Source organism: Melanotaenia boesemani, chromosome 5 (genome assembly GCF_017639745.1).
Source record: "Melanotaenia boesemani isolate fMelBoe1 chromosome 5, fMelBoe1.pri, whole genome shotgun sequence".
Lineage (NCBI taxonomy): Eukaryota > Metazoa > Chordata > Actinopteri > Atheriniformes > Melanotaeniidae > Melanotaenia > Melanotaenia boesemani.
Window position 1 is genome coordinate 8,649,381 of NC_055686.1, and position 27,634 is coordinate 8,677,014.

The 27,634-nt window shown below is 42.8% G+C and overlaps 2 protein-coding genes across 9 annotated transcripts; one reads left to right on the forward strand and one right to left on the reverse strand.

The window, feature by feature from the left end:
* Nucleotides 1-345: 345 nt before the first annotated feature.
* Nucleotides 346-24,295, forward strand: LOC121640176 (butyrophilin subfamily 3 member A2-like). Of its 7 annotated transcripts, XR_006010385.1 has the most exons (7): nucleotides 346-459; nucleotides 1,494-1,862; nucleotides 1,950-2,039; nucleotides 2,116-2,216; nucleotides 2,318-2,502; nucleotides 2,808-3,091; nucleotides 23,380-23,455. XR_006010385.1 is itself a non-coding variant. In XM_041985883.1 (6 exons), exons 1-6 carry the CDS (start codon nucleotides 375-377, stop codon nucleotides 23,983-23,985), a joined length of 723 nt encoding a protein of 240 aa, XP_041841817.1. In that variant the 5' UTR covers nucleotides 346-374; the 3' UTR covers nucleotides 23,986-24,294. The 7 variants fall into 7 exon arrangements, 3 of the variants coding, with proteins under 3 accessions (XP_041841817.1, XP_041841814.1, XP_041841816.1); XR_006010384.1 differs by lacking the exon at nucleotides 23,380-23,455 and having other exon boundaries at nucleotides 2,808-3,862; XR_006010386.1 differs by lacking the exon at nucleotides 23,380-23,455 and having other exon boundaries at nucleotides 2,826-3,862.
* Nucleotides 7,050-11,139, reverse strand: LOC121640171 (butyrophilin subfamily 1 member A1-like). Of its 2 annotated transcripts, XM_041985870.1 has the most exons (5): nucleotides 10,821-11,139; nucleotides 10,587-10,689; nucleotides 10,104-10,439; nucleotides 7,368-7,646; nucleotides 7,050-7,272 (listed from the first exon to the last, which is right to left on the reverse strand). In XM_041985870.1, the coding sequence occupies exons 2-5, from the start codon at nucleotides 10,678-10,680 to the stop codon at nucleotides 7,193-7,195; spliced, it is 789 nt and encodes a 262-aa protein (XP_041841804.1). In that variant the 5' UTR covers nucleotides 10,681-10,689; nucleotides 10,821-11,139; the 3' UTR covers nucleotides 7,050-7,192. The 2 variants fall into 2 exon arrangements, with proteins under 2 accessions (XP_041841804.1, XP_041841805.1); XM_041985871.1 differs by lacking the exon at nucleotides 10,821-11,139 and having other exon boundaries at nucleotides 10,587-10,813.
* Nucleotides 24,296-27,634: the final 3,339 nt, after the last annotated feature.

Genomic DNA, 27,634 nt, shown 5'->3' on the forward strand with positions numbered 1-27,634 from the left:
TTTATTGACATAAAGCTCCACTTTTATTTTATTTGATCAATTTCTATTTATTGCTAAATCATGTATCAGGCCAATCTGACGGGGTTAGACGGAAAGGGGGAAGAGTGAGAAGAAAGGAAACGATACAAAAGGCAAAGCAACACAAATAGAAGTTAATATAATTTTTTTTAAGTATTTAACAGAGTAAAGCTACTATAGTCAAGATAAAAAAACACATACACTGATCCCGTGCTCAATTTATCTGTTTTTTAATTGATCTTGAGCGTAGTCATTTTTTGTTGCCATGACGATAAAACAGTGGGCGGAGTCATAAAGCAGCTAAGACGGAGCCGCGCGCCTCGGCTGGCTTCAGTGCTGCCTGTTTCAACGTCCGCATGGGGAGAGACGTGGGTTCTGTCTACCCACTCTTCTTTTGTTTTTTCACCGTCTGCTTGGCTCTCGTTTGGACACCTGTTCAAGGTAATACGTCGCCATTACTTCGCCATTACTCCGTGTTTACGTTTACAAAGCAATTTAAAAATTATCCGGAGCACCAGGAAGGAAATGTTACAGCGTAACTTTGTACAACTTGTCTTAGTTCACTTTGCTGTAAAAGCGTCTTCTTCCTGCATGTCTGTAATTGAAAATGTTGGTAGATGACAATGAATTGTTGGGGCAGTGAGAAATATTTCATAATGTACTGATTCTCAGGCGATATCCGCATCTTTTATCTGTTACTTAAATCGGAATCATGGGGGTTTTATTTAAATAGACACATGTCCTGAAACGACCTGATTCATACAAAACGTATGACATTCACGTCTGTGAGGGACATCATCACCGTTATTCAGCAGTCTAGTATTTGATGATTCAGCCAGTGGACTCACGTGAGGTTACTGAGCAAGACATGACTCATGGGATGGAGGTTTTGGTTGAAACTCATTTATATGATGTGATGCCTCTAATATAAAATGAATAACAAACAGAAATGAACGATGTCAGAAGAGAAAATGTTGGTATCACCATCTTGACAAACTAGTGTCTTAAATGGGATTTTTAAAAGTTCTTCTACATGTATGAAATTGGGAAATGGCTGTACTCTGATACTGTGAGCAATATGGAAACAGAAATGGAAATAGTTTCATCGGTGTTTATCATTGCAGTGTCATTTGGAAAGTTTCTGTGACTTCCACATCACTGGGAAAGTTATTATTAAAAACAACTTGATTAATCTTTTGTTTTGGCTTTATATTTTTAAGGTTTAGAGGGTTTTTGTTGTTGCATTTGGGAATTTTTGTGTTTTTTTTTTTTTTTTTTTTTTTTTTTGTTGTTTGTTTTGTTTTTTTAGTAATAAAAATATGACACACCCCCCAAAGTTAATCATTTTTGGAGGGGTGTCAGTGTAATGTCACCATAAAGGTTGAAAATTTGTAATTAATTTCTGGAATTAAAAATAAAAAAAGTAAATATCTAAATTTGCAGAAATTCATATTAAACTTTCCTTCTCTTTCCAGGAAAATATCAGCTGATCGGATCAGATGAGCCAATCATTGCTGTTCCTGGTGAGGACGTCACTTTGCCGTGTCACTTGGACCCTGAGGAGGACGTCCAGGACTGGACGGTGGAGTGGTCCATACCGGACCCTTCGGAAAGGCAGAGTCAAGAAGATGTAGTGTTCCTGTACAGGACGCGGATGGAGCTCCATGGCATGATGATTGTGTCGTACATCGGGAGGGCGTCTTTGTTTGTAGACGGCCTCAAACATGGAGACATGTCCCTCAAGATCAGGAATGTGACGCTGGAAGATGAGGCGAGATACAAATGTCTTTCCCTTACGCTGGATGGGGTTAAGATTAGGGAAGCGTTTGTTCAGCTTGTCGTTGGTGAGTAAAGGGTCCAAACTGACTTTTCAGGCTCTTTTCAGTCTAGAAACATATAAGTTAGTTTTTATGTCTCGTCCCTTGAATCAGATCCAAACTTAAAGGCCTCAACGACAGAGACGTCCCTGCTGCCCACGGATCTGCCTGCTCCAGATCTAGAAGAGGAGACGATGAGTTCTGGTGAGAATTGATTTTAAAGCGGAGGTCTCTGTTGGTGGTTGCAGGATTTTTTCTGACTCTTTACTGTCCTCCTCAGCAGGTCGGTCCAGGTTGGCTCTTTGGATCTCTCTCGGGGTTTTCATCATCCTGCTTGTAGCTAGCGCCTTTATCCTTCAACGGCTGCATCAAAATAGAAACGTAAGTCAGAAATAAACATGTTGCAGTGTTTTTTTTTTTTTAAATAAGATGTTTAAATAATTAATGGCTCTTCTGTTTGTTGCTGCTTTTTCTTTCCAAAGAATGAAGTTACACAATGCAAAGAATCCCTGGCCCCGCTGCCTTGCTCAGAAACTGGCATGTGTTAATGGTGATCAGTATCTCCTGAGTCTTTGCTGTCAGTCCAGGGATTTGAACCATCAGCAGCTGCAGCCACATGGAGACGCTGACCTTGACAGGCCAATCAGAGTCCTGTCAATCACTGCATGTAAGTCTGACCTGAACCTCAGCTGATGATGACTCACTCCTTCATCAGCTTCATCACTGAAGAGGCAACATGATCGCATCTAATTTGTTTCGAGCTCGTTTTTGTTTTTATTCCCCCTGAAAAAATGAGTAATTTTTCTTTTACTTTTTTATATTTTAGTGTAATTAGATTTTTTTTATTTGCCTCATGTGGTTCCTCATGGATTTGTTCCACAGTTCAGTTTTTGTTTGGAAATTTATCCTTAATAAAATGATAAAACTTAGTTTAATATAAAGTCTAATTTTCTTTCCTCTGTTTTCCTGCAGGTCTGCATGTGGCTGCAGTTCAACGCTGGAGGAATCAAAGACGTAAAAACTGAAGGATTTAACTCCTCGTAACGACTTGGCAGCTTCAACCCAAACAGGAAATTCTCTCGTATCACCTCAACATGTCCATCCAGAAGACGAGGAACTAATTTATTGTCCTTTTCATTTTCTATTTCCTGTGGAAAAATAGTTTTTCTTTGTTTTTATTTTTTTTATTTAATGTTTTTTTTTAAGAGATTTTTTTACTTGCTCAGCCAGAGAGGAACTACAGCTTTCTGTTCTAGGTTTGCCAACTTTCACTGGCTTCTCTTTATTTTAATTCCACTCCCAAACTCTAATTCATGACCCTTTGTGTTTTGGAAGAATCAGTCTCGATGGTGTTCATCGTCATCGTTGCTCTTAGTTTTGTAATCAGCTGCTGTTATTGAGTTAAATGTTTACTAGGTGACTTAAAGTGGTTATGTTCATATTGATGTAGTTTACAGACTGCATCTGATCTGTTAATGTTAGAAGGAACTGATTTCCATTGTTACCAGTTCATTACTTTAGTAGTTTAGAGTATTATTATAAGAATCTGCTCTGGTTCATGTAACCACGCCTGGATGCAGAACTAGTTTTATTTCAGGTCTGCAGGTGGTCCCAACATTACGACACAGCGCAAGCCAAAAACAAGGATTGTTATTGTGTCAAAGAGGCTACACAACAACACATGGCTTAACTAGATCAGTGTGGAGTCTGAGTAAGACTCTCTGGGTGGAGGTAATGCATACATGCTGTTTCATCAGGTTAATGTATGGCTGTGCCTGAAAACCAACCCAGTTTTGAAACTGTTAATCAGTAGAAGCAGGAGTCTGTTTGAGGTTTCTGTTGCATTGGTAACTGTACTTAAGGTCAACCCTCCCTTTTTATTGTTTGAATCATTTGAAGCAGCTGAACTGAGCCCATAAATGTTTTACTTGGGCGTAGGGCTACAACGATTAGTCAACGTTGTCGACAGTAGTTGACAATAAAAATTGTTGACAACGAATTTAGCCGTCGACTATTGTCGGCAAAAATAAATAAAAAACTACAGAGTGAGACATCGGCTGTGTCCGAATGTCCACCCTACTCCCTAACCCCTCGTTCACTACATAGGGCTGCACTACATAGTGACTCATTCTCTTGGCGATTCGGACTCGAAGCTGCCTATTTTTTCCTTGCCGCAAACCACGTGACTACCGCCGTCACCACGGCAACCACAGCCCTGTGCCTAGTCTAGATGCAGCATGGTTCAGGAGATCACCACTCCCTAAACAGTAACCGTCATTTTATACAAATAGTAATTTAAGGTGGAGTATTTTGTATTTCCTGGATATTTATGTTGGACAGTCTACCTCTGACAGAAATTCTGTCTTTCTGCATTACGATGAATGTTGCACTAAATATTAGTATGTTTAGTTTAATACGAGGATCTGACAGAAGTTGTTAATGTTAAGTCTGTTTGATGAGCCTGTAAGATGGTTAAAGAATAAATAAAATGTTGAAATGACCACAGTGAAGGTTTTCTGTCCTGCAGCTGCTCTGTCAGCTGATTTCAGCTTTTCTTCACGAAGCATCCTTCCATTAGCCGACCTCTGGTGGAGAAACTCTCCAACTCTTGCTATTCTTTACAATTTTTCAGGCTCTTCCTGCTGTTCTCAGCTTGTAATATTTAGTATAAAAACTCACCATCAAACCCTTTGACTCCTGGGAACTGCTTTTAGGCCCCTGCTGGAAAATTGAATACCCATGAAGAAGCGAGTGTTTCTCTCCAACCAAGAGGTGTGTTTGATTAGTTTTAGTCATAAAGGGAAAACTAGTGATATTTTAAGGTTTTCTATATGTGTCACTGGTGACGAGTAAATAATGATGGCACATTGCACAAATAAGTTTCAGGTTTTCCTAACAATAATAATAATCAGTATTAAAATGAACATAACTTCAGAATTATGTTGTAATTATGTGTAAACCTCTATCATCTCTACAAAGGTTAACTCTGGTCAAGTGAACCCGAACAACATTGTTATATCGGTTGTCAAAGTCCCCCTGTTGGGGGACATCAGGTTTTAAGAGGTTAAGCCCATACCATGAACCTTCCACCTCCGTGCTTGACATTTGAGATGTTTGAAGAGAAATTACAGGGACACAGTTTACCAGCACATACATGTTGCTGTGCATTATAACATCTCCACTTCGGTCTGGTCTATCCAAATGACATTCAGTCTAATTCACCAATATCTTTAAAGAATTTTCTCTCGTTCTTAAATTAAGACAATCTGATTAATGAAAGTGTTTCAGACCTTTAAATTGTTTGCATCTCTTCTCTTAGATTACTAAATGCAAATCTCCTCAGAAATTTAAAAAGGATGTGCCAGCTGTCATTAATTTACAGAGCTACACACCCAAATCCACCCAGAAAAAGGCCTGAGACGGAAGGGCCATGTACAGTCAGTGTATTGTATCTATGGCTGGCAGACTGTAGACACCTGTGATGCTAATTAGTGGACACACTTTGGATTAACATGTTCCTTTGGTCACATTATGTTCAGTCTTTTCTAGGGGTACCATCATTTTTGTCCAGGCCTGTTTAATGAGTTTATTTTTTTAAATAATTCTGTTGAAGCATGGTTGAAAAGCAATGTCTGACTTTCATTGGTTAAATTTCATAGAATTTTTATTTATTATTACTACTTTTGTCAGATTTAAGTTATTTCTGTGTTTTTTTTTTCCCCATTGACCAAAGGGTACCAACAATTTCATCCATGTGTGTATCTGCTCAGGCTTGCACTGCTTGGGTCATTAAATATTTTAAGATTGAGTAGAAGAATGGCGCCCCCAGTTGGTATAAAGGTGACAGTCTGGTGCTGATGTAACAATAAAGCAAGAATGACTTGCATAAGTGTTGGTTAGGAAAAGAAAAATCTCTGACTCCCTGTATGTATAAACTACCGTGGCCCTGAAGCAAAGGGTACAAGAACAAAAATACAATAAATAGAAGTTTGTGAATTTAAAAAATTCTGCAATATTTCTGAAAAGTATTTTTTGTTTAGTGTAAATGTAGTATTTTGTATAATATGTTTACACTTCAATATTTCACTGCATGCAGGCTGAACAATATTATGTATACTATGTATATTATGTAGCAAACATTTATTGGATGACATTAAATACGATAAAAATACACTTTAAAAAGTGCTTAAACAACAGAAATATTAATGCCTTAGTTCTGATATTTAATAAACAGCTTATTAAATATCAGCACTAATTGTTGCTTTTCTTTACTGGTATTTCTGTCTCATTTCAGCCTCACCATGTAATCAAAGTACAGTCTTCATGACATCATCATCATAAGGGCACCATAGTTGTACTCACTGATTCTATAGTTTACTAAAACTTAGCTAATTTTTGTGACCTGAAGTCACAAAATTAGGAAAACAGCGGGGTACAACATAAAAGAAACAGAGGCTGCTCGGGTGAGAAGCTTCGGGGGATGGGTGTCGACAGCTCCATGGTCTGCTAGATCAGAGGTCCCCAACCCTGGTCCTCAAGGCCCACTATCCTGCAGGTCTTAGATGTCTCCCTGCTGCAACACACCTGATTCAAATTAAACGGCTCTCTGACAGGCTCTGCACAAGTCTGCAACTGAGCCATTCAATTTGAATCAGGTGTGTTGCAGCAGGGAGACATCTAAGACCTGCAGGATAGTGGGCCTTGAGGACCAGGGTTGGGGACCTCTGTGCTAGATGACTGAGAACCAGACAGACCAGCCACAGTTTGTCCGTCTGGGCAGCGTCCTGTTTGACGTGGTGGTCAGGGACTTAGGGGCTCCTCAGGGGACTGTGCTGTCTCCTTTTCACCTTATACACCACTGACTTTCAGTACAACACTGAGTCCTGCCACCTTCAGACCTTTAAATATGTAATGAATCTATAGGAATTCTACTTTTTCCAATGGAATTACTGAAGTAAATTAAATTATCTATGATGATCCAATTCATTAAGATGCACCTGTACAAACAATAAAATAAAGAGTTTTGTTTGGCTGCAACGAGAGCTGGGATGATATTGGCAGCATGGCAGCCAGCTAGCTGCTGCATGCTACATTTACAACCCTATTTATGCCATTTCCTGCCCCTCCACCACAAACAAAAGAGCCCCTGGAAAATATCCCTTGTGTCCCCAAGTACCCCAAAGGGTACCTGGATCCCCATTTGAGAAACTCAGTAGCCATGGAGGGAAAATCATCCTCTCATTTGTTTGTAATTGGTATTTCAGCAAGAAAGAAAAGTGTCCAATGACCAGAAATTTCACTTCAGTTTCATTTAGTGAATTTACTGGATGGAATCTGAACTAACTGCTTTTACACTGTCAGTCAAAAAGGACGGCAGAAATCATCGCAAGGCAAACCACAGCCAGGATCTTGGAAAAGGAAAAATGGGATGAGGAATCTGGAAAGTTAAAACAAATTCCAACATTAATAAAATTTGTCCTGTTTAAAACTTAACAAAAATAAAATAAAATGTTAAAAATCAACTTTTTATACCTGGAACATGAATGTGTGTCTCTCTGATCTGCTTAATGTTCTTCTGTTGGATTCTACACACAAATCTGTTGTTTCCCTTCTCCACAGTCACTCTGCTGCTGACATTATAGAGACCATCAGGACCTCTGACTGTCTCCGTAGGTCTAGCAGAGAGGTGGTTTCCCTTTCCATACAGCCAGAACACCTCAGGTTCTGGATACCAGCCTGCAGAATGACAGTGTAACACCACTCTGCTGCTGCTATCGGAAGAAACCTCTATGATGGCTGTAGAGACCGAACCTGGTGGTAGACAGATAAAAAACAGGAATGTTTAGACCAACATGTTCATTCTGCTACAGAAACTGAACTCATGTCCTCCAGTAGTCTTCAGTCTGAGCACCAGGGGCCACTTGTTCAAACGTAATCCCATCGGACTTTGGTTATTGGACAGGATCAAATCGTGAAAATGTCGTTCAGAAGAAATTCTAAAATCAGCTTGGATCACGTAATCCAATCCTGGTGGTTATCTGGATAAAAATCTCAGTTTGTGTTGTTTAAAACTTTTGTGTAGGATCCAGATAACTTTGATCCAAAAAACGGGATTATCCTGATCCCAACAGAGGGCTGGATTACAAGGTGGATTTCAGGAGGAAACTGCAGTAAAACAGCTGATCAAATAGAACTTTTAATTCGGTGCACATGCTTATATTTGTATTTTGTACCTGACTTGTTTAACTTTAACAGTGACGTTAAGCCTTTCAATAGTAAAGCAAGAATAAAACATATCTTGTTCCCATGGAAATAAACCCCCAAACAAATTATATAACAAACACACATAATAATTAATCTTCCTCTCAGTCATCACTGCATAATCAGAAGAGAACCAGTCAAAAAATATGTCTAACGACTGCATCCCTCACTACACGTTCAGTCTGTCCCTCATTCTGACAGAACGCCAGAGGTTGGGTCAGTACTTCACCATGGGACTCTAGTGCATAATTAACATTGTCACAGAGAGGGACAGTCCACCTGGTAGCAGGACAATACACGCACGTATGACGTTACATGCTTTCTGTGGGTCCACTCACTAGTAGTTAAGGCATGCAAACCGTCTCTTCAGAACTCCATTTAAACATTCGATTGCACATCTTGTTCTGCTATGAGCAGCGTTGAAGCGCGCCTGGGCTGGTGTGGCCAGAGCAAGAAAGGGCGTCATCAGCCATGGTGGGAGTGGTGTGATGGCCATACCTACAGCCACACAAAGGTGGTAACCCCCACTACACCAACACATTTCAGTTATGTTAGTTAACACTATTTTGTTTATATTTGGTTTAAATTAGGTTGAATTGCTTTAGTTCTCTTTTGTTAGCGCACACATTAGAGCACCATTGTATTTTCAATTCTGTTTAAGTTTTGTGTATTTAACATACATTCTTTTCTCTTAATGGCGCTGAGGGAGTCTTATGAACACTTGGGGGCAGAAGTGAGCACAACTGGTAGAAGCTAAGGAGCAGGAAGGGCCATGGCCTAGACCAAGCCAGCTCCTTCCAGAGGGGAGATCAGTTGCCTCCATGTTCTTTAAATGTTTAGATTTGTTGTTTGGATTTTGATTAGTTTAACTAGTAATGAGACAAAACCTAAACTAACTGTTTAGGTTTTGTCTCATTGTTTAATGTATTAGTGTTTGTTAACTCCTCATGTGTTTTAGACTGGTCTGATCAGCCAGTATTTAAGTGCCCCTTTGTGTCATGTTTGTTAGGTCAGTTTGGTTCTTGTATTAGTTTGGCTTTCTTTAAGTTTCATGTTAAACAGTTAAAGTTTTCTGAGTTATTGTTATACTTTTGTTTAGTTTTGTTCATTTGACCTTTTTTAAGGACCCAAAAAATGTGTGTGAGTATTCTTTGGGGTAAATAAAACCCATTCCTTTGTAAAACCAACTGTGTCTTTGTCCTTCACCAGCTCAGTCCCTCACAAGTGGAAAGGCGCCGTCTCCTAATATGATGCCCACAAGTTTAGAGCTCTCTACAAGGCACTCTCCCTCAGGAAACAAGCATCATGAACAGACCCGGCCATTTCACCCCACAGTTTGTGATGGCGAAGTCAGCGTCGCCCACAAGTTAGATGTTGATGCTGTCGCTCCCCTCCTCAGATGGGGAACCCTGAACAGTCTTTATTTTGTTAATAAGTAGAGATTAAGCCTATTTTCTTTAAGACGTTTTCACACTATCCACAACGTAGGTGGACATGTACTTGTTTTATATGTGTTGTGGCTCCAAAGAGGTGTCATACGATCTTAAGTAGAAGTGGATGTTTATGGTTTCTGTGTGTTCTCTCACAATAAAAATCACTTGACGTGACCCCAAACCGTCTCTTCTACCTGTTCTTCATGTAGCCGGAAGCCCACATTGATTTACATGCTGGAAATCTAGATTTTGTGATCCTGGAAAACAGGATTCTGGATCAGGGTGATCCAATCCTATTTTGCTTTGAATAACCACAATAAAAGTAAGGTGGATTACATGAGCCGCCATCCTGAAAAACGGGATCCGGATCTGGCCCGAATGCAGATAGCTTTTATCCAGATTAATTTCTTTGAACAACCGGCCCCAGAAGTTATTTAGTGTTTCAGCTGTTCCTGCTGCATGTGGATGTAGATTTAGATCATCTTGCTAATCAAACATCATTATTCCTGCTTAACCTCAATTTCTGTGTTTGGGTCCCTTCAACAAGTACAACAAACATTCTGTGTTTACCCACCTACGGTTAGATGAACAAATGAAGCCTCTCCTAGTTGGGGAATGAGACATCTGTAAGTTCCTTCATCACTGAGAGTTACTCTGGACACTGTGAGTGAAACGTCTCCATGCTTCAGTTTGTCTCTGGACAGAAATGTTCTTCCCACATAAGATGGCTGCTTATCACGATCGTCTTCCTTATTTTCTCTCCACACATGTATAAATCCAGGAGTAAGATCAGGTCTCCCCCACTCCAACACCAAATATGAAGCATCTGCCGGAGTGCTCAGGAAACATGGTAATATGACGTCACCACCAACGAGCGCCACTACTTGCAGAGATGGACCACCATGAGAACCTGCAAAGAAACAAAGTCCAACTGTAACTGCTGCTCTAGTTTACTATGGTCACTGTGCTGAACTCAAAGAGGCTCAACATGTTGACCACTGTTTCATAATTTTATACCATTTCCACATCGTGTAACTCTACTATACGTAGAGTTTACCTTGGCAGGACAGATGTGCTGGCAGCAGAAAAAATAGCAGTTGTGAAGGAAGTAGGCAGAAACATCCAGAACACCTGATCTTCTGAAAGAACATCACTCATATCTGAAATTTGAGATATTAATGAATTTCCCAGTTTCCTGCTTTACATTTCCTCACAGAAAACAAAATTATATTAATTTTAATGTTTGTTTTGTTAAATTTCACAGCAATGACACCAACTGAAAAATTCTTACCTCAAGGAAACGTTCCAGCTGGACAGAAAAGAAAAACATCTGGGAAGAAATAACAGAAAACAAAAACATTAGAAATGTACTTTAAGCAATTTATGTTACATGTTGAAGACAAATGAATTTAAAAACTTTAATGTTACACTGAGGGCCCCTAACTTTGATCTCATAGTATTTGTCAGTGTAACGTGTAGGGGTTGCCAGCCCTCTTTCTGGAGTCATAGGTAAGGTGATATAACAGCATCAGAAGACAGTTATTTGAGGCTGATCTGTAAAGTCAAATAAAGCCGTTTCATTAAAGAAACATTATAGAACTTTGGCAGATGTTCTCCGTGAGACGCCCTCTAATAATAAACTAGATGCCTTTAAGTTTAGATCTAATCCATGGGACGAGACGTAAAAACTGATTTATGTGTTTCTAGACTGAAAAAGCCTGAAAAGTCAGTTTGGACCGTCTACTCACCCTGTACAGGAACACATCTTTCCAGCTCTGCCTTTCCGAAGGGTCCGGTATGGACCACTCCACCGTCCAGTCCTGGACGTCCAGCTCAGGGTCCAAGTGATACGGCAAAGTGACGTCCTCACCAGGAACAGCAACGACTGGCTCATCTGATCCGATCAGCTGATATTTTCCTGGAAAGAGAAGGAAAATTGAATATGAATTTCTGCAAATTTAGATATTTACTTTTTTATTTTTAATTCCAGGAATTAATTACAAATTTTCAACCTTTATGGTGACATTACTGACCCCCCCCCCCAAAAAAAATTATAGATTTTGGGGGTGCGTCATAATTTCATTATTATTATTATTAAAAAAACAAACAAAAAAAACCAAAAATGTAACACAAAAAGCCACGAATGCAACAACAAAAACCCTCTAAACTTTAAAAATATAAAGCCAAAACAAAAGATTAATGAAGTTGTTTTTAATAATAACTTTTCCGGTGATGTGGAAGTCACAGAAACTTTCCAAATGACACTGCAATGATAAACACAGATGAAACTATTTCCATTTCTGTCTCCATATTGCTCACAGTATCAGAGTACAGCCATTTCCCAATTTCATACATGTAGAAAAACTTTTAAAAATCCCAGTTAAGACACTTAGTTTGTCAAGATGGTGATACCAACATTTTCTCTTCTGACATCGTTCATTTCTGGTTGTTATTCATTTTATATTAGAGGCATCACATCATATAAACGAGTTTCAACCAAAACTGCCATCCCATGAGTCATGTTATTGTAACGGCTTCTCGACTGTAAGGATGACTCGATCAGTTGCTTTTATAACTGCTCTTTTAATCAGCTGAACATAGGTCGCTGTTGGCCGCGACCACGCTGTACAACTTCGCCCGGAACTCTCTCTCTTCTTCTACGCTCATCCCTCTTCTTCTACGCTCTCTCATCATTAACACTGCAGCATAACAGATGAACATGCAACTTAAGTAACACAGAATCAATGCTAACCACAACACATTACACTACCCCCCCTTCACTAAGCCACTCGCCCCGAGGGGTCAAAGACAAAGTCTCTCAGGTGGGCAGGAGGTCTTCTCCGACGTCGGGGCCGCCCCGGGGAGGGTCCATTGGGCTGTGGGGGTGAGTCAGGTGGTCGCACAGCAGTTGACGTAACTGGAGACGGTTGCGTCGGAAGGGCTGGAGTGGAGGACGGAACAGGGCAGGGGCGGGCAGTCGAGTAAAGAGGATTTGTGAGGTCAGCCCTCCCCTGGTTCTGAGGTGTGGACGGCCCAGGGCGCTGGTATGGACGTGCATCACCCCTATAGGGGGCCAATCTGTCCCGGTGCAGGACCACCCTCCGCCCCCTTGGTGGTAGTTTAACCCTGTATACTACCTCACCTAATCGTGCCAGCACTTCGCACGGCCCCACCCAGTGGCAGTCCAACTTGGGGCACCGGCCCTTTTTCCTCTTCGGGCTATACACCCACACCAGGTCTCCATCCACAAAACTCCTCCCCTTTGCTCTCACGTCGTAGTTCCGCTTCTGGCGCATACCTGCCTTCTGCAGCTGGTCTCTAGCAAAAGCGTGCGCAGACTCCATGCGGTCTTGGAGCTTCCTTGCATACTCCGGGCCTGGTGGAACTGCTGGCGAGTCGGGAGGTCTGCCCAACGCCATTTCCGCTGGCACCCGCAGCTCCCGCCCCAGCATAAGCAGAGCTGGCGTGCAGGAGGTGGAATCCTGCACTGCTGACCTGTACGCCATTAGGATGAGGGGAAGGTGCAAGTCCCAGTCGCGTTGGTGCTCAGCGGTCAATATGGCTAGCTGCTTTGCCAGGGTTCTGTTGAACCGTTCTACAAGCCCGTCGCTCTGAGGGTGCAAAGGTGTTGTACGGGTCTTGTGTATGCCCATCCGCTCACACAGAGCTGCAAACACACTGGACTCGAAGTTCCTTCCCTGGTCACTATGAAGGACTTCTGCCGCCCCGAACCTCGTGAACATGCCCTCCACCAGCACGTCCGCCACAGTCTCTGCCTCCTGATTTGGAATGGCGTAGGCCTCTGGCCACTTCGTGAAATAGTCCATGGCGACCAGCACATAGCGGTTGCCCTGGTCTGTGCGGGGGAACGGACCCATCACATCAACCGCCACCCTTTCCATTGGGGCTCCTACCTGTAATTGTTGGAGTTGAGCCCGCGACTGGTCTGAAGGCCCCTTATATGCTGTGCACAAGTCGCAGCGGCGACAGAAGTCCTGCACATCTCTTCGCTGCTGCCCCCAGTAGAAACTTTGCTGCAGCCGACGGAGTGTTTTTGTGACCCCAAAGTGCCCTGCTCCTGTTGTCCCATGTGAAGCCTGTAGCACTGTCTCTCTAAGCCCCTTCGGGACCACTACCTGCCATCTCAGTTCCCCAGTGGCCGGGTCAGTCCATGCCCTCTGGAGCACCCCACTGTCCAGACGGAGAGTCTCAAACTTTGCCACAAGCCCTTTTGTGGCTGGAGAGTGCCCTGCAACATCCTCCCACCGGGGTTTTTGTCCAAGCTCCACCCACTGTAACACCGGCTGCAGGTCTGCATCCTGTTCCTGCTGTGCCCTCCAGCTGGCCGCGTCCACTATTCGCGTCTCCCTGCAGACTGGATGTTCTTCTGAGTGCACAGCCTCAGCACGAAGCGCACTCTCACGAGCATCCCTCTTTTCACAGTAGCGACAACCATCTAGAGCACAGGGTCGCCGGGACATGGCATCTGCATTTGTGTGGCGTGCCCCCACTCTGTACTCCACGCTGAAATCATAAGGGGCCAGTTCCTCCAACCAGCGTGCAACCTGTCCTTCCGGCTCTTTAAACGACATCAACCACTGAAGAGCTGCATGGTCGGTCCGAACCGTGAAAGGCAGGCCACACAGATGGTACCGGAAATGGCGTATTGCCCTCACAATAGCCAGGAGCTCTCTACGGGTTACACAGTAGCGGCGTTCAGCCTTGTTGAAGGTCTTGCTGAAATATGCCACTACTTTCTCCCCCTCTGGACTATTCTGACTGAGTACAGCTCCCATCCCCACATCGCTGGCGTCCGTGTCGAGAATGAACCGTAGGTTAGGGTCTGGGGGGCGAGGATGGGGGCTTCAGTTAAAGCCTTCTTCAATGCAGTGAAAGCCTGCTCACACTCTGGCGTCCAAATGAAGTCACTGTCTCTCTGCTGCAACCGAAACAGGGGTGCCGCTATACATGAGAACCCCCTAACGAACCGCCTGTAGTAGGATGCCAGTCCAATGAAACTTTTCAGCTCACGCAGGTTAGCAGGGATGGGCCACTCCTTCACCACCTGCACTTTCTCCTCCAGTGTGCTGATTCCTTCTCCACCTACTCTGTGCCCCAGGAACTCCAGCTCTCTCCTCATGAACCGGCACTTATCTGGGTGGAGCTTGAGCCCAGCAGCCGCTATTCTCTGTAGGACCCGCCGCAGGGCACCCAAAGCCACCTCGAAAGAACTCCCATGGACTAAGATGTCGTCCAGGTACACCAGGCATTCCTGCCTGGGGACATCAGCCAAAACCTTCTCCATCAACCGTTCGAAAGTGGCCGGGGCATTACACAGACCGAAACAGAGGACCCGAAATTGCCACAGACCTTTACCAGTACAGAAAGCGGTCTTTGGTCTGGCATCTGGGCTAAGAGGCACCTGCCAATACCCGCTGCGCATGTCCAAGGAGGAAAACCAGGATGAACCGGACACCAGGTCCAGGGACTCATCGATCCTAGGGAGAGGGTAAGAGTCCTTTTTGGTGACACTATTTAGTGGCCTGTAGTCCACACAGAATCTCATTTTCTGGCTGTTCTTTTTATTGACCATGACCACTCCGGAGGCCCAGGGGCTGTCTGAGGGCTCAATGATGCCACCCTTCTGCATCTCCTCAATTGCGCTGTCAGCTGCAGTCTGGCGTGCTAGAGGCAGGCGCCGGGGGCGTGATCTGATGGGCCGGGCCTCTCCGGTGTCAATCTCATGTTGTATGAGATGGGTCAGACCCACTTCCTCGTCTGTGAAGGCAAAAATGTCTCTAAAGTCTAGCAGTAGCTGCCACAGCCCCTCCCGCTGCTCAGCCTCCAGACCTTCACAGTTGCGTCTCCATAGCTCCTGCACCGCCGCCAATCTGACAGTTTCTGCGTCTGGGGGCTGCAGGGCCATAGTGGGGGTTTGGACCGTGACTGTAGCACTGGAAGGGAGGGGTGCCGGTAAAACAGCAGGCGCCTGAAGCGGATGGTTGGTCTCCTGCTCTGTCTCTGCTGCTCTCAAGACTGGTTGCTGGGGACCTGGGGTCTGAGCGGGGTGTATCATTTTGACTGCATGACCTCCATCTACAGTCAGCGTGTTACTTCCCAGGTCTAGGACACAGTGGATGGTCCTTAAAAAGTCCAGCCCCAATATGCAAGGGTCCTTTACATCCGCAACCCACACCTTAAAGTCCACAGTTAATCCCCCCACTGATATAGTCACCACTCCTCGTCCCAGCATCGGGGCCAGCTCACCGGTCACGGTCCGAAGCTTCACAGCTGTCGAGTCCAACTGTGTGCCTGCTGGGACTACATCCGGCCTCATCAGAGTAGCAGTTGACCCCGTGTCCACCAGTGCAACACATGGAGTCCCAGCCAGAATGATTGGCACATGACAGACGTTCTCAGTGTGAGTCCAACCCACCACGCTGGCGGATTCAGCCCTATCGCCTGCTTCTGGGGGAAGTGGATCCCCACTTCCCCGGCTGTGGGGCTGGGCCGTACCTGATGACAAGGCTACAGTATGGGACGCTGCAGCAGAGATCTGCGTGGTCCCATCTACGCAGACCCCGGGCCGTTTCCCTGTACCCCAGCGCGCTTCGGGCACCGCAAGCTGATGTGGCCAGTTTGTCCGCACACCCAGCACACAGGGGGATCCCGGGCCCGGCCAGGCCGAGAGCTGCTGCGTGGTGGTTGCAGTGTGACCGCTCGGATGAGTTCGGTTAACTTGGTCGCCCAGGCTGGTCTCTCCTGGTCGGGGCTTTCTCCGGTTGCCGTTCTCACATCAAGGCTAGTTTCACTTGAGGTGACCTGTCCTGCTCCAGCTCCAACCACCTCACGTTCCACAGCCAGTTCTAACGCCTCCTGCAGGGTACTGGGGTGAGCTAGTTGTGTCTGCACGCGCAGCTCTCTGGGGTTTATGGCTCGTATGAACTGGTCTCTTGCTAACTCACTCTGTACATCGGCAGGCATGTGGCTGTATGCCCGTCTTGCTAGGGTCTCAATGTCATTAGCCAGCACCCTGAGTGGTTCTCCAGCCCGCCTCATCCTACTTGCCAGCTCTGAACGTAGCACACCCGGTTGGTTATACTGTCCAAACCGCCGCTTAAGAGCCCCAACTAATGCCTTATAGTCATTCCGTTCGGCCGGGCTGAGCAACAACAAACATGTCAGAGCCTCGTCTGTGAGGCACAGAGCCAGCTGAAGTGCCATGCCCTCTTCAGACCATCCGGCTGCCTGCGCTAACAGCTCGAATTGGGCATGGAACGCTTCCCAGTCCGCCTTCCCATTATACTTGGGCGTTTTCATTTGAAGCTGGCTACCGTGGGCGCCGCCATCTTTGTTTACATGCGGTCTGGCGGGATGCTCGGCGACTCTCGCGGGGTTTTCAGCCCTCCCGGCGCGCTCTGCAGCGCCCACTGAGCCAGTCCCAGCCACACTAGTTAGCTTCATAGCCATATCCTTCACATGAGCCTTGCGGTCCGCCGGCCGGTCGAGCTCCTCGCCCCAGTCCGAACCCTCGTCCGGGTCCTCCTTCACCCCAGGACAGATGTAAGGCACGTTGCGTCGAGCAGCCATCTTCCTCGTAAGACGACAGGGGTAGCCACGGAAAACGACAGTGCGGAGCAATTGGCTGTTCACTTCTGACACCAATGTAACGGCTTCTCGACTGTAAGGATGACTCGATCAGTTGCTTTTATAACTGCTCTTTTAATCAGCTGAACATAGGTCGCTGTTGGCCGCGACCACGCTGTACAACTTCGCCCGGAACTCTCTCTCTTCTTCTACGCTCATCCCTCTTCTTCTACGCTCTCTCATCATTAACACTGCAGCATAACAGATGAACATGCAACTTAAGTAACACAGAATCAATGCTAACCACAACACATTACATTATGTTCAGTAACCTCACGTGACTCCACTGGCTGAATCATCAAATACTAGACTGCTGAATAACGGTGATAACAGACGTGAATGTCATACGTTTTGAATGAATCAGGTCGTTTCAGGACATGCGTCTATTTAAATAAAACCCCCATGATTCCGATTTAAGTAACAGATAAAAGATGCGGATATCGCCTGAGAATCAGTACATTATGAAATATTTCTCACTGCCCCAACAATTTATTGTCATCTACCAACATTTTCAATTACAGACATGCAGGAAGAAGACGCTTTTACAGCAAAGTGAACTAAGACAAGTTGTACAAAGTTAAGCTGTAACATTTCCTTCCTGGTGCTCCGGATAATCTTTAAATTGCTTTGTAAACGTAAACACGGAGTAATGGCGAAGTAATGGCGACGTATTACCTTGAACAGGTGTCCAAACGAGAGCCAAGCAGACGGTGAAAAGCCAAAAGAAGAGTGGGTAGACAGAACCCACGTCTCTCCCCATGCGGACGTTGAAACAGGCAGCACTGAAGCCAGCCGAGGCGCGCGGCTCCTTTTTAGCTGCGTCATAACTCCGCCCACTGTTTTGTCATCATGGCAAAAAAAAATGACTACCCTCAAGATCAATTAAAAAACAGATAAATTGAGCACGGGATCAGTGTATGTGTTTTTTTTATCTTGACTATAGTAGTTTTACTCTGTTAAATACTTTAAAAAAAGAAAATTTAGATTAACTTCTATTTGTGTTGCTTTGCCTTTTGTATTGTTTCCTTTCCCTTTCTGTCTAACCCCGTCAGATTGGCCTGATACATGATTTAGCAATAAACAGAAATTGATCAAATAAAATAAAAGTGGAGCTTTATGTCAATAAATCTTCCCTTAACAAAGCAAACATGTTTGGTAGAACATCATTTTACTTGACATTATGCTGGACAGGACAGGGTAACAAACAAACAAACAAACAAAAAGATTAAATAACAATTCCCAAACTATTCAAATAGTATAACATTTAAGCTCCAAGTGATTAGTTTACACAGAAATTAGTGGGAAGACAATGTGTGATTTCATAACTTTTACTTTCTCGGTCATGAATTAGCCACGAAGCCGGCCCGTTTGGACCATGAGGAATCCCGTCAGAGTGACGTTGAGCCTCCACAGAGAGAAAGCAGCTTGGCCGTCTGTCCTGATCCTGACCTGCGTTCCTTAACACCTGGTGGCTGGTTGCTAGACAACCGCGAATTAAAGAGTGGCGGATAAGAGGAAGAAGAAGATGCAGCAGCAGCAGAACAAGAAGAGGAAAAAGATTTTTTGGGTGGTACGAGTAATTAATGGAGAGGGAATGCAGAGAAAAAACATGAAAAGAAAACAAAATCAAATCACACTGTTTCAGTGTGTCAGCCTGTTGCTACTGGTGCTGTTTCCATTGTCGATTCGGGGAACACCATAGTTACACGGTTACGGGCGGGGAGGACAGCCTGACGCTGTTGTCCAACCTGGGCCCCGTTTCAGAAAGCGGGTTTAGTGAAAACTCAGAGTTTTTCAACCCAGGTGTGGCAGGAGGTTGTTTTCCCCCTGGCCACTATGTGGCATTGCCAGTTCTGGCTACAACCACCTGGGTTAACACCGTGATTAGGGGGCGGCGCCACGGCCCTTTTTAACAGCAGATGGGTTTGCTCCACAGGTCGTTTTCTTCAATCTCCCGTGGTGGTTGTGGCTGGCGTGGCGGAGCTGTAGCCTTAGCGTGCTGGTTAGAGTCGGGCTTCCACACAGCGCGAGTGGCTGCTGGGGTGTGGAGAGCCGACTTCTCCAAGTGTATCCATTTGCGGCCTGCAAGAAAGAGGCGTGGCGTATAGTAGGCGTGTCGAGCAGTGACGTCACTAATCGACACGCCCACTACATGGCGTATAGTAGGCGTGTCGAGCAGTGACGTCACTAATCGACACGCCTACTTCATGACACGACGACGGTTCTTAAAGGGATATGAGCCCAATTAACTACTAATACAGTTTGAACGTTATTATAGCTGCTCAAAATTCATATTTGCCCTAATGAATCTATTCAAAAACGTACGACCAGTGCACGCTGACCACGTACGGACCAGTGGGAGCGCGCACGGACCATCTGAGCTCCACAGTGTGTTTCACTGGTCGCCCTGCTGCAGGACTTAATTAATATTAAAGTCGCAAATTATCCTACAAAAGCTGGCATTACTTCATACTCAGAAAAATGTATTTTCCATTAATCAATAGGGATCAATAAGGAAAGTTTTCTTTGACTCTCAGGAAAAAACAATCAGGACAATAACTAATGAGCTAAACAATAATAAATAGATAAGGTCAGCACTTGTGTGTAAGAGCATAATTTGCAGATTTATTTGAAAAGGGGGGCCTATGTTGTAATATTATGAATGTGAAAGTAGTAAATTAAAAAAGTAAAAGAATGTCTAATGGCAGTAATTTTATTAATCCTTAATGGCTCCCATGCTTTCTCTCTTGACATCAACAGGCTCGTCGGCAGCATCAGCTAAACCTGGGCTCTGGAAAGCTGTGGGCCTCTCCAGTGGAGCTCAGTTGCTGGTTCTCTCTCTAACCTGTAACACCTCTTGGTCTTTATTTGGAATTCTGATGTGAGCATCTCCTTCCAAGGTCTTGGCCTTTTTGTGACAAGCATCAATTCATTTCTAATGCTTATGAACTGTAAAATGTGTTTGTAGTGAAGCAGGAGATCTTATAACATTAATTTGTAATCTGTTACTTTATGTACATGTTTTTTTTTTATGTATTCATGTGAATGGCTCTGTGAAATGTAGAAAGAATATGGTCTAACAAAACAAAATATATAATAAAATATTGATTTCTTTATCTTTTGCATGTTTGTCCCACTGTGGCTTTTGTGTTTTAATTGTTCCTCCCCCCTTTTTTTTCTTGTCAGGTGCTGCGGCCCGGGGCAGCCCCCCCATCCCTGGTGGTGGTTCACATCCCTTTTCGTGCAGTGTGAGTGTGTGTTTACACGGGTGGTTTAGAACACGGACCCCTCTTTTCCTTTGTTGCGGGTTGGAGCTGCCGCGGGCTGGGTTAGCCCTGACAGTGAATTCCCTTTTTTTTCCACAGTGCTACCGCTTCTTTGGATTGTTTTGAACTTTAGTTATTATTGCATTGTTTAATAAAGCTGTATTGTTTTAGTTGACACGTCTCTGGCCTGTGGTATTCTCAATACGAACTTAACAGAGGGGGAGGCGTGGTCCCTGACTAGCTACCGCGCCGCCCCATTACACAGAGTTGCGCTTTAAACTCAGTTTGTTTAACCCGCTTTCTGAAACAGGACTCTGATGAGTGGAATTCGTGTGTTAAACAGCAGGTGATTGGCATATTAAATTCTATAAAACTAGCTAACTAAAGTGGTGGTTTCATACCTCTCTCTCTGTGTGTGTCTCTGTGTGTGTGTGTGTGTGTGTGTGTGTGTGTGTGTGTGTGTGTGTGTGTGTGTGTGTGTGTGTGTGTGTGTCTGGTAGAAGAGACTACGACCTGGCCGGTCTTGTGGACTGGGAGTCAGGTAGGGGAATTTAAAAACAGGCATCTTAGGGTGGAGAAACGGAAAGTTAGGTAAATGTTGGACATTTAAAGCTGGTAGAAACTATTTAATAGTGATGGTGTAATGAAGCCCCGTGAATGTGTTGAATCTTTCTGGCCAATTGCATCGCCAAATGTCTCATTACTCGAGGCCCCATTTAACAGCACACTTGGTAGTACTGACATCTGCTGGTCATTTGATGCCCAGCAGTCCACCTGTCAAATTAAATGTTATCCACACACCATTTGATATGTAAACTGTATTGTGTGTGTCGCTACAGGCCTCATTTGGACACGCCCCCTTTACTCGATGCAGTCCTCGGGGCTTTGGTGTCAGACGTAACATCATTACTATTTAAATGTACAAAGTTAACGCTATATAAGCATGTTATTATGGTTACATAAAAATGAAGACAATTCATAGTCATCTTAAATGTCGTTAATTAGGACAGCTTGTACACCATCAAATAAATAACATACGTGTGTTATTTGTAGTTGTCTCAATATTCAAGCTATTCCAAGAGTGGAATGTTTGCCTCTATATTTTTTCCATGAATTTTTATTTATTGAAAATGGATTTGTCTTGTTCTGTCAGTGGCTGTTCAGTGGTTAATTAAAGTGCAGCTGTTAATCAGTTTACATCAAACTTTATTTGTAAAGCGTTTTTCTTGCCAAAGGCAACACAAAGTGCTTTACATGATGGAAAAAAATGTATGCATATTAAAGTAAAACAAGCCATCACACACTATATGACATAGCAATTTAAGAACACACCCGTCATTGTATCTCTCACAGTCACACAGACGTCCACATATATGCAAAAACAGAGCCGCCCTCCCTCCCTACATTATGAACAATGGGAACCAATTCACAGCTGTGAGCCGTTCATTTGTGAGCCATTCTTTTTATATACAAATTTTTGACACTGCCTTCATCAAATCAAATCTAACTTTATAAAGCGCTTTTCATGTCATAGGCAACACAAAGTTCTTTACATGATTAAAAACAATGAAATTGTTCACATAGTCACATACACACACACACGCCAAGCCCAATCCCCCCCCTTCCAGCTAAAAATGACTGAATGAATAAATAAATTAATAAATACGTAAATAAGAAGTAGTACAGTTGAGTAAAATAAAAATAAAATAAATAACATTTGTGACATTATAGAAGTCTGATGTCCAACACGCTCCATTCATGTGACGCATCTATGGGCAGAGAGTATTGTTTGGAAACAAATGCTGTGAGTTCAAAACATTTATAAGAATTTGCATTACAGAGGCGTTACAGTGATAGTACATATATTGATGCACTTGCTAAATCTACGCTGGCAGATTTTGCAAGTTAAAGCATAGATGCAAGTTCAGCGGATGTTTTCTGGATGGCAAATTCCGGTGGTCATGTTATAACACATCTTGTGTTCCAGCAGTCAGAGACAAACTGTGTCTGAATAAGATTCCTGTGTGATATAGAAACACACTGAGATAATCAGCAAAGCAGAGGAAGGCTGTGCACAAACGTTTAAGCTATAAAAAAAAAAAAAAACTTTGACATTATTTAATGTGAGATGAACCCTCCGGTCTGTCAGTCTGTCTGTAACTCAGCATGGAGATAACACTGTGCGCTGTTATTGGTGAGTATCTGTCTTTCTTTTAGTGTCATTGTTCTTGTTTATGAGGAATTTGTTTTAGTTTGTTAATGTTTCTGGCTGAAAACTGGATGCTCAGTAACATTTACAGACGTTATTTCTTTGCTCTTATTAAATAAACTCTTATCTTATGCTAATTAAAACCAACTATCCCTAAAGGGTTTTTATATGAGGATGCACAGGAAGTGCTTTTGTACCAAAAATAACCTCCTTATTAACAAGTAACACAAAACCACTGCAAATCATGCTTCCATCATGGCACATGTCTGAGGCATGGTGTCAGAGCACACGCCTCAGACAGCTGACAGTTTTACTTTAGTAAAGAGGAAGAAATCCTCTAATGAAAGTGACTCTTTAAGAGGGTCATGGATTTTTAATCAGTACGTTTTAAATATACTTTTTTTTCTCTTTGTTTTGGGTTGAATGTTGAATTTAGCCGTGATGATATGTTTCATGCTAAAAAGTAATTGTTCTAAAATCTCGTGGCTACAAAGCACCACAAGCCAGAGACTAAATATGGTGGTTTGATTTTGTTGGTGAGCTTTCAATTGTCTGACAGCAGATTGTGCAGCACGGTTTAGTATCAATCCACAATTCTTTACCTCCTTTTTTTTTGCCTGGGTTTCAACAGTAATCCTGTTTCTTTTCATTTACAACTGAGAGACATGCAGAGTATCTGTGTTTAGCTGTTTCAGTGCAGCTGCTAACGGTAGAAATTCTGTTTTCAGGTAAACTGGATGCTGCTGTTTCATACACAGACGTCACCATCACGCAGGAAGCTGAACCTCACAGGCTCAGAGGTAAAAAAGGAAAAAGAAACACACTGAAACATATATTTATGTATATATTGTTTAAACTGGACACAATAAATGAAAACATACACTGACATGATTTTTCATTGAAGCTCAAAGTTAGTCTGTGAACTCACCACAGCCTGTCATTTTTTCCATTGTGTCATCTATCTATGCAGCACGTTCTTTCCCCCACGTGTTATTGTTGTTATCTGTAGAAGCAGGAAGAGTTTAGTTTCATTGGCCCATGCGTCACCATAACTACAACAAACCAAACACAGGGCTTGGTTTTGGTCCCGCCCATCTACGTATGCAGAGTTACTGCTCTCTCTCTTCCTCTCTAACCAGGTTTCTATTTGTTTGTTTCCGTGTTTTTATCAAGTAACCATTACTGAAGTTGATTGAAAATATGAACAAATAAAAGGTGGGAACAATATTCTGTCCATGAACCCTTGCCCTTGCATAAATAATATTTCTGTCCTGTCCTTCCATAAAGCCCAAATTAAATTAACAGCATACAGCTTTGCTTTAAAACAGGGATGATGTGTGGACATTAACTACAAAGGCTCTGAATGTTCAAAGTCTCAGTGACCCCCAGGTTGGAAACCAGACATCTTGATAACAGCTTTCAGTCATGTTTTTGCTATGAGAACAGAAACCTCTTCATGTGATCTGTGTTTAAGTTATTAATAGCTACAGCTGGTATCACAACATTCCTTGAGAGGATTCCCTTTTGTCAACACACATACTTTACACACAAGTTCTCAAAAAGAATAAAGTGAATCCTCAGTTTTGAGTTGGGTTTGCCTGTTAACACACTTTACCAAATATAATTGTATAAAAGTATTTATGACGTCTTTAGCAGCATAATATGTGGAATGAATATTATACAGTGAGGAAAATAAGTATTTGAACACCCTGCTATTTTGCAAGTTCTCCAACTTAGAAATCATGGAGGGGTCTGAAATTTTCACAGAGACCTTGTTCTTACATGCAGGACGTACATGATCCACCAACGGGAACAAACCATTGTCTTCAAAGATTTCTGCATTCACCAGTAAAATGGGTCTGAAAGAAGCATTGCTGCTGAGTATAAACTACCTCTGAACACACCTCATTTCAACAATCGAGAACAGTTTAACCATAGTTTCATCTGGAAATGGTTTCAATTCATCTGCTAATGGGCAGATTGATGCTCTGGAGTTGATGCTTTAATATCAGCCAGTCAAAATATGGGATTTGTTACTTTTTTAAAATCTTGATGTCACTCAGCTGATACAAAACATAACATTTATTTAACTTCTGAGATATTTAGGTAATAAAATAGCGTGTGAACTACAGCGTATTCCTCCTGTGTCACATGATCACGTTAGCCTATCAGATGTCTTTATGTCATGATGCTGCTGTTAGTGATGATGAGCTTTTGTTTTGGTATTTTACTGGTTTAATTCAGGTCATTGTGCTTTATTTTTTGTTATATTTATCATATAACTTTTACATATTGTATTTTTATTTTTTGTTTTAATAAATGTGAATAATCCTATGTTTTATCTTACTTTTGTTTACTTTTTTCATAAGTATAAGTTATTATTCTTTTGAAAAGTATTTCTTTTAAGTATTTATGCTCTGGAGTTTTATTTATTATTCATACTGCCCTTGCAATGCAGAGCTTAATGGACACTATACAACTGTAATTTTCCTTTAAAGGGCAAAAAGTATCAATATTGATTTCTATTTATTAAAAATAAAAAAAAAACCATCAGAGCCAAGTTTCCCTTGCCCGGACAGTTTGTCCTTTATGCACACTGGAGGTCATTGGTTGTGGTTCTAAAACATAAATAACATACTATCAGCACCTAACTAATCATACAAACACAGGTGCAGTTGCAGCATAAAGGCACAAATATGCAGAGTTTCCTACATGAACACACAGCTGCATCTGTAGCAAACATGGATGCTCATGTGAACAGTGCTTGGCATCAATTAAGTGATGTGACCAGTGACCAGGTATATTTACCAAATAAACTGTAATACTAACTTTTAACATCACTTGAACATCACTTACTTGACTTCACACACAAACATCCAAGTGGGGTTACAAACAAACTGCAAACAAGGAAATTAAACTGCCACACTAAACTTAGGACTTCAAGAAACTCCTCTTGTTGTCTCCTCTTTCTCTCTCCTCTGGCCTGACAAGCTGATCATCAGTAGTCTAGGCTCCGCTGTTTAAAGGGCCAGAATGTCAGTCCTTTAGGCAGCCTTAGACTGTAAACACCCACGTCTACACTTTGGATAACCTGGGTTAGCCTACTTTTAATGTTCATCTACTGAATACATTCACAACAGGTGCAGGAAACAGCTCGGAGCCATGGACAGCCTAGTGTAAGTAAAAATAAGATATCGTCATAATTTTAGTTCTTATTAATTTATTTCAGCACAAATCAGTTTGTCACTATGGAGGAGTAAAAGTGACACAATGAATTAATTAAATATATCACTAAATAATTACTTAAATGTGTCATTAAATAATTAAAATGATAATTAAATACATTAATGTGTTATTACATGTATCATTGATTCATTAAAAGTGACACAATGAATTAGGCACCAAGCCCCAAGTGGAAGAGTTCACGTATCTCGGGGTCTTGTTCACGAGTGGGGGAAGGATGGAACGGGAGATCAACAGGCGGATCGAAATGAGTGGCATCTGCAGGGATGCGGACTCTGCATCGGTCTGTCGTGGTGAAGAGGGTGCTGAGCCAAAAGGCAAAGCTCTCAATTTACCGGTCGATCTACGTTCCTACCCTCACCTATGGTCATGAGCTGTGGGTAATGACCAAAAGAACAAGATAGCGAGTACAAGCTGCCTAAATGAGTTCAAAATGAGTTTTCTCCGCAGGGTGGCCGGGCTCTCCCTTAGAGATAGGGTGAGAAGCTCGGTGATCCGGGAGGGGCTCAGAGTAGAGCCACTGCTCCTCCACATGGAGAGGAGCCAGATGAGGTGGCTCGGGCATCTGGTTAGGATGCCTCCTGAACGCCTCCCTGGTGAGGTGTTCCGGGCACATCCCACCAGAAAGAGGCCCCGGGGAAGACCCAGGACATGCTGGATGGACTACATCTCTCGGCTGGCCTAGGAACGCCTTGGGATCCCTCCGGATGAGCTGGTGAATGTGGCCGGGGAGAGGGAAGTCTGGGTTTCCCTGCTTAGGCAGCTGCTCCCGACCCGACTCCGGATAAGCGGAAGAAAATGGATGGATGGATGGACAAGGAATTAATTAAATATATCATTAAATAATTACTTAAATATGTCATTAAATAAATAAAATGATAATTAAATACATTAATGTGTTATTAAATGTTTCATTAATGAATTAAAATACAAATAAATGCATGTAAAAACATACATAATTAATTCATTGTTTAATTATTTCATGGTCCTGTGTTGCAGTTCATCATGAATTTATTTTATCTACTTTGGTTTAGATACTCTATTGAACAAACCCATAGAGCAAACTTTTATTAACGACTGCAGCATATGAGGCAGTGTGCGAGGTGAAGGAAGGAGCTGCTGAGAGAAGCAACGGATTTGGTTGTGGAAGCTCTGAACAGAACTTCTACTCCAGACTAAACATGGAGAAGCAGCATTTAGCTGTTATGCTGCAAACAAATGGAACAAACTGCCAGTGGAGATTAAACTTTCCCCAAATGTAGACATTTTTAAATCCAGGTTAAAAACATTTCTTTTTTCATGTGCCTATGCATGAAATCTGCACGGTAACTTTTTTTTTTTTTTTTTTTTTTTTTTTAACTTATCTTGCTTTTAATCATTTTAATGTAATTTATTATTTTATTGTGATTATGTGTTGATTATGTGTTGATGCCTTTCACTATTCTAAATATCTGTAATATCTTTGTTTTATGTAAAGCACTTTGAATTGTCCTGTACATGAAATGTGCTATATAAATAAACTGCCTTGCCTTGCCTTGGTTCTCCAGAACTGCAGTCGGGTCAAACTCCAAACACACCGGTCCCTGTGTGTGTTCTGCTTGTTGTGTCCTGGTACCAGAGAATCAGTGGAGTACTTCTTCTAAACTTGCAGTCAGTCTAAGGTTAATATTCTGGTCAAAAAGTGACAAAATAAGTCCAACAACTTCAATAAATTTTCTGCTTTCTTTGCTACATGCTCTG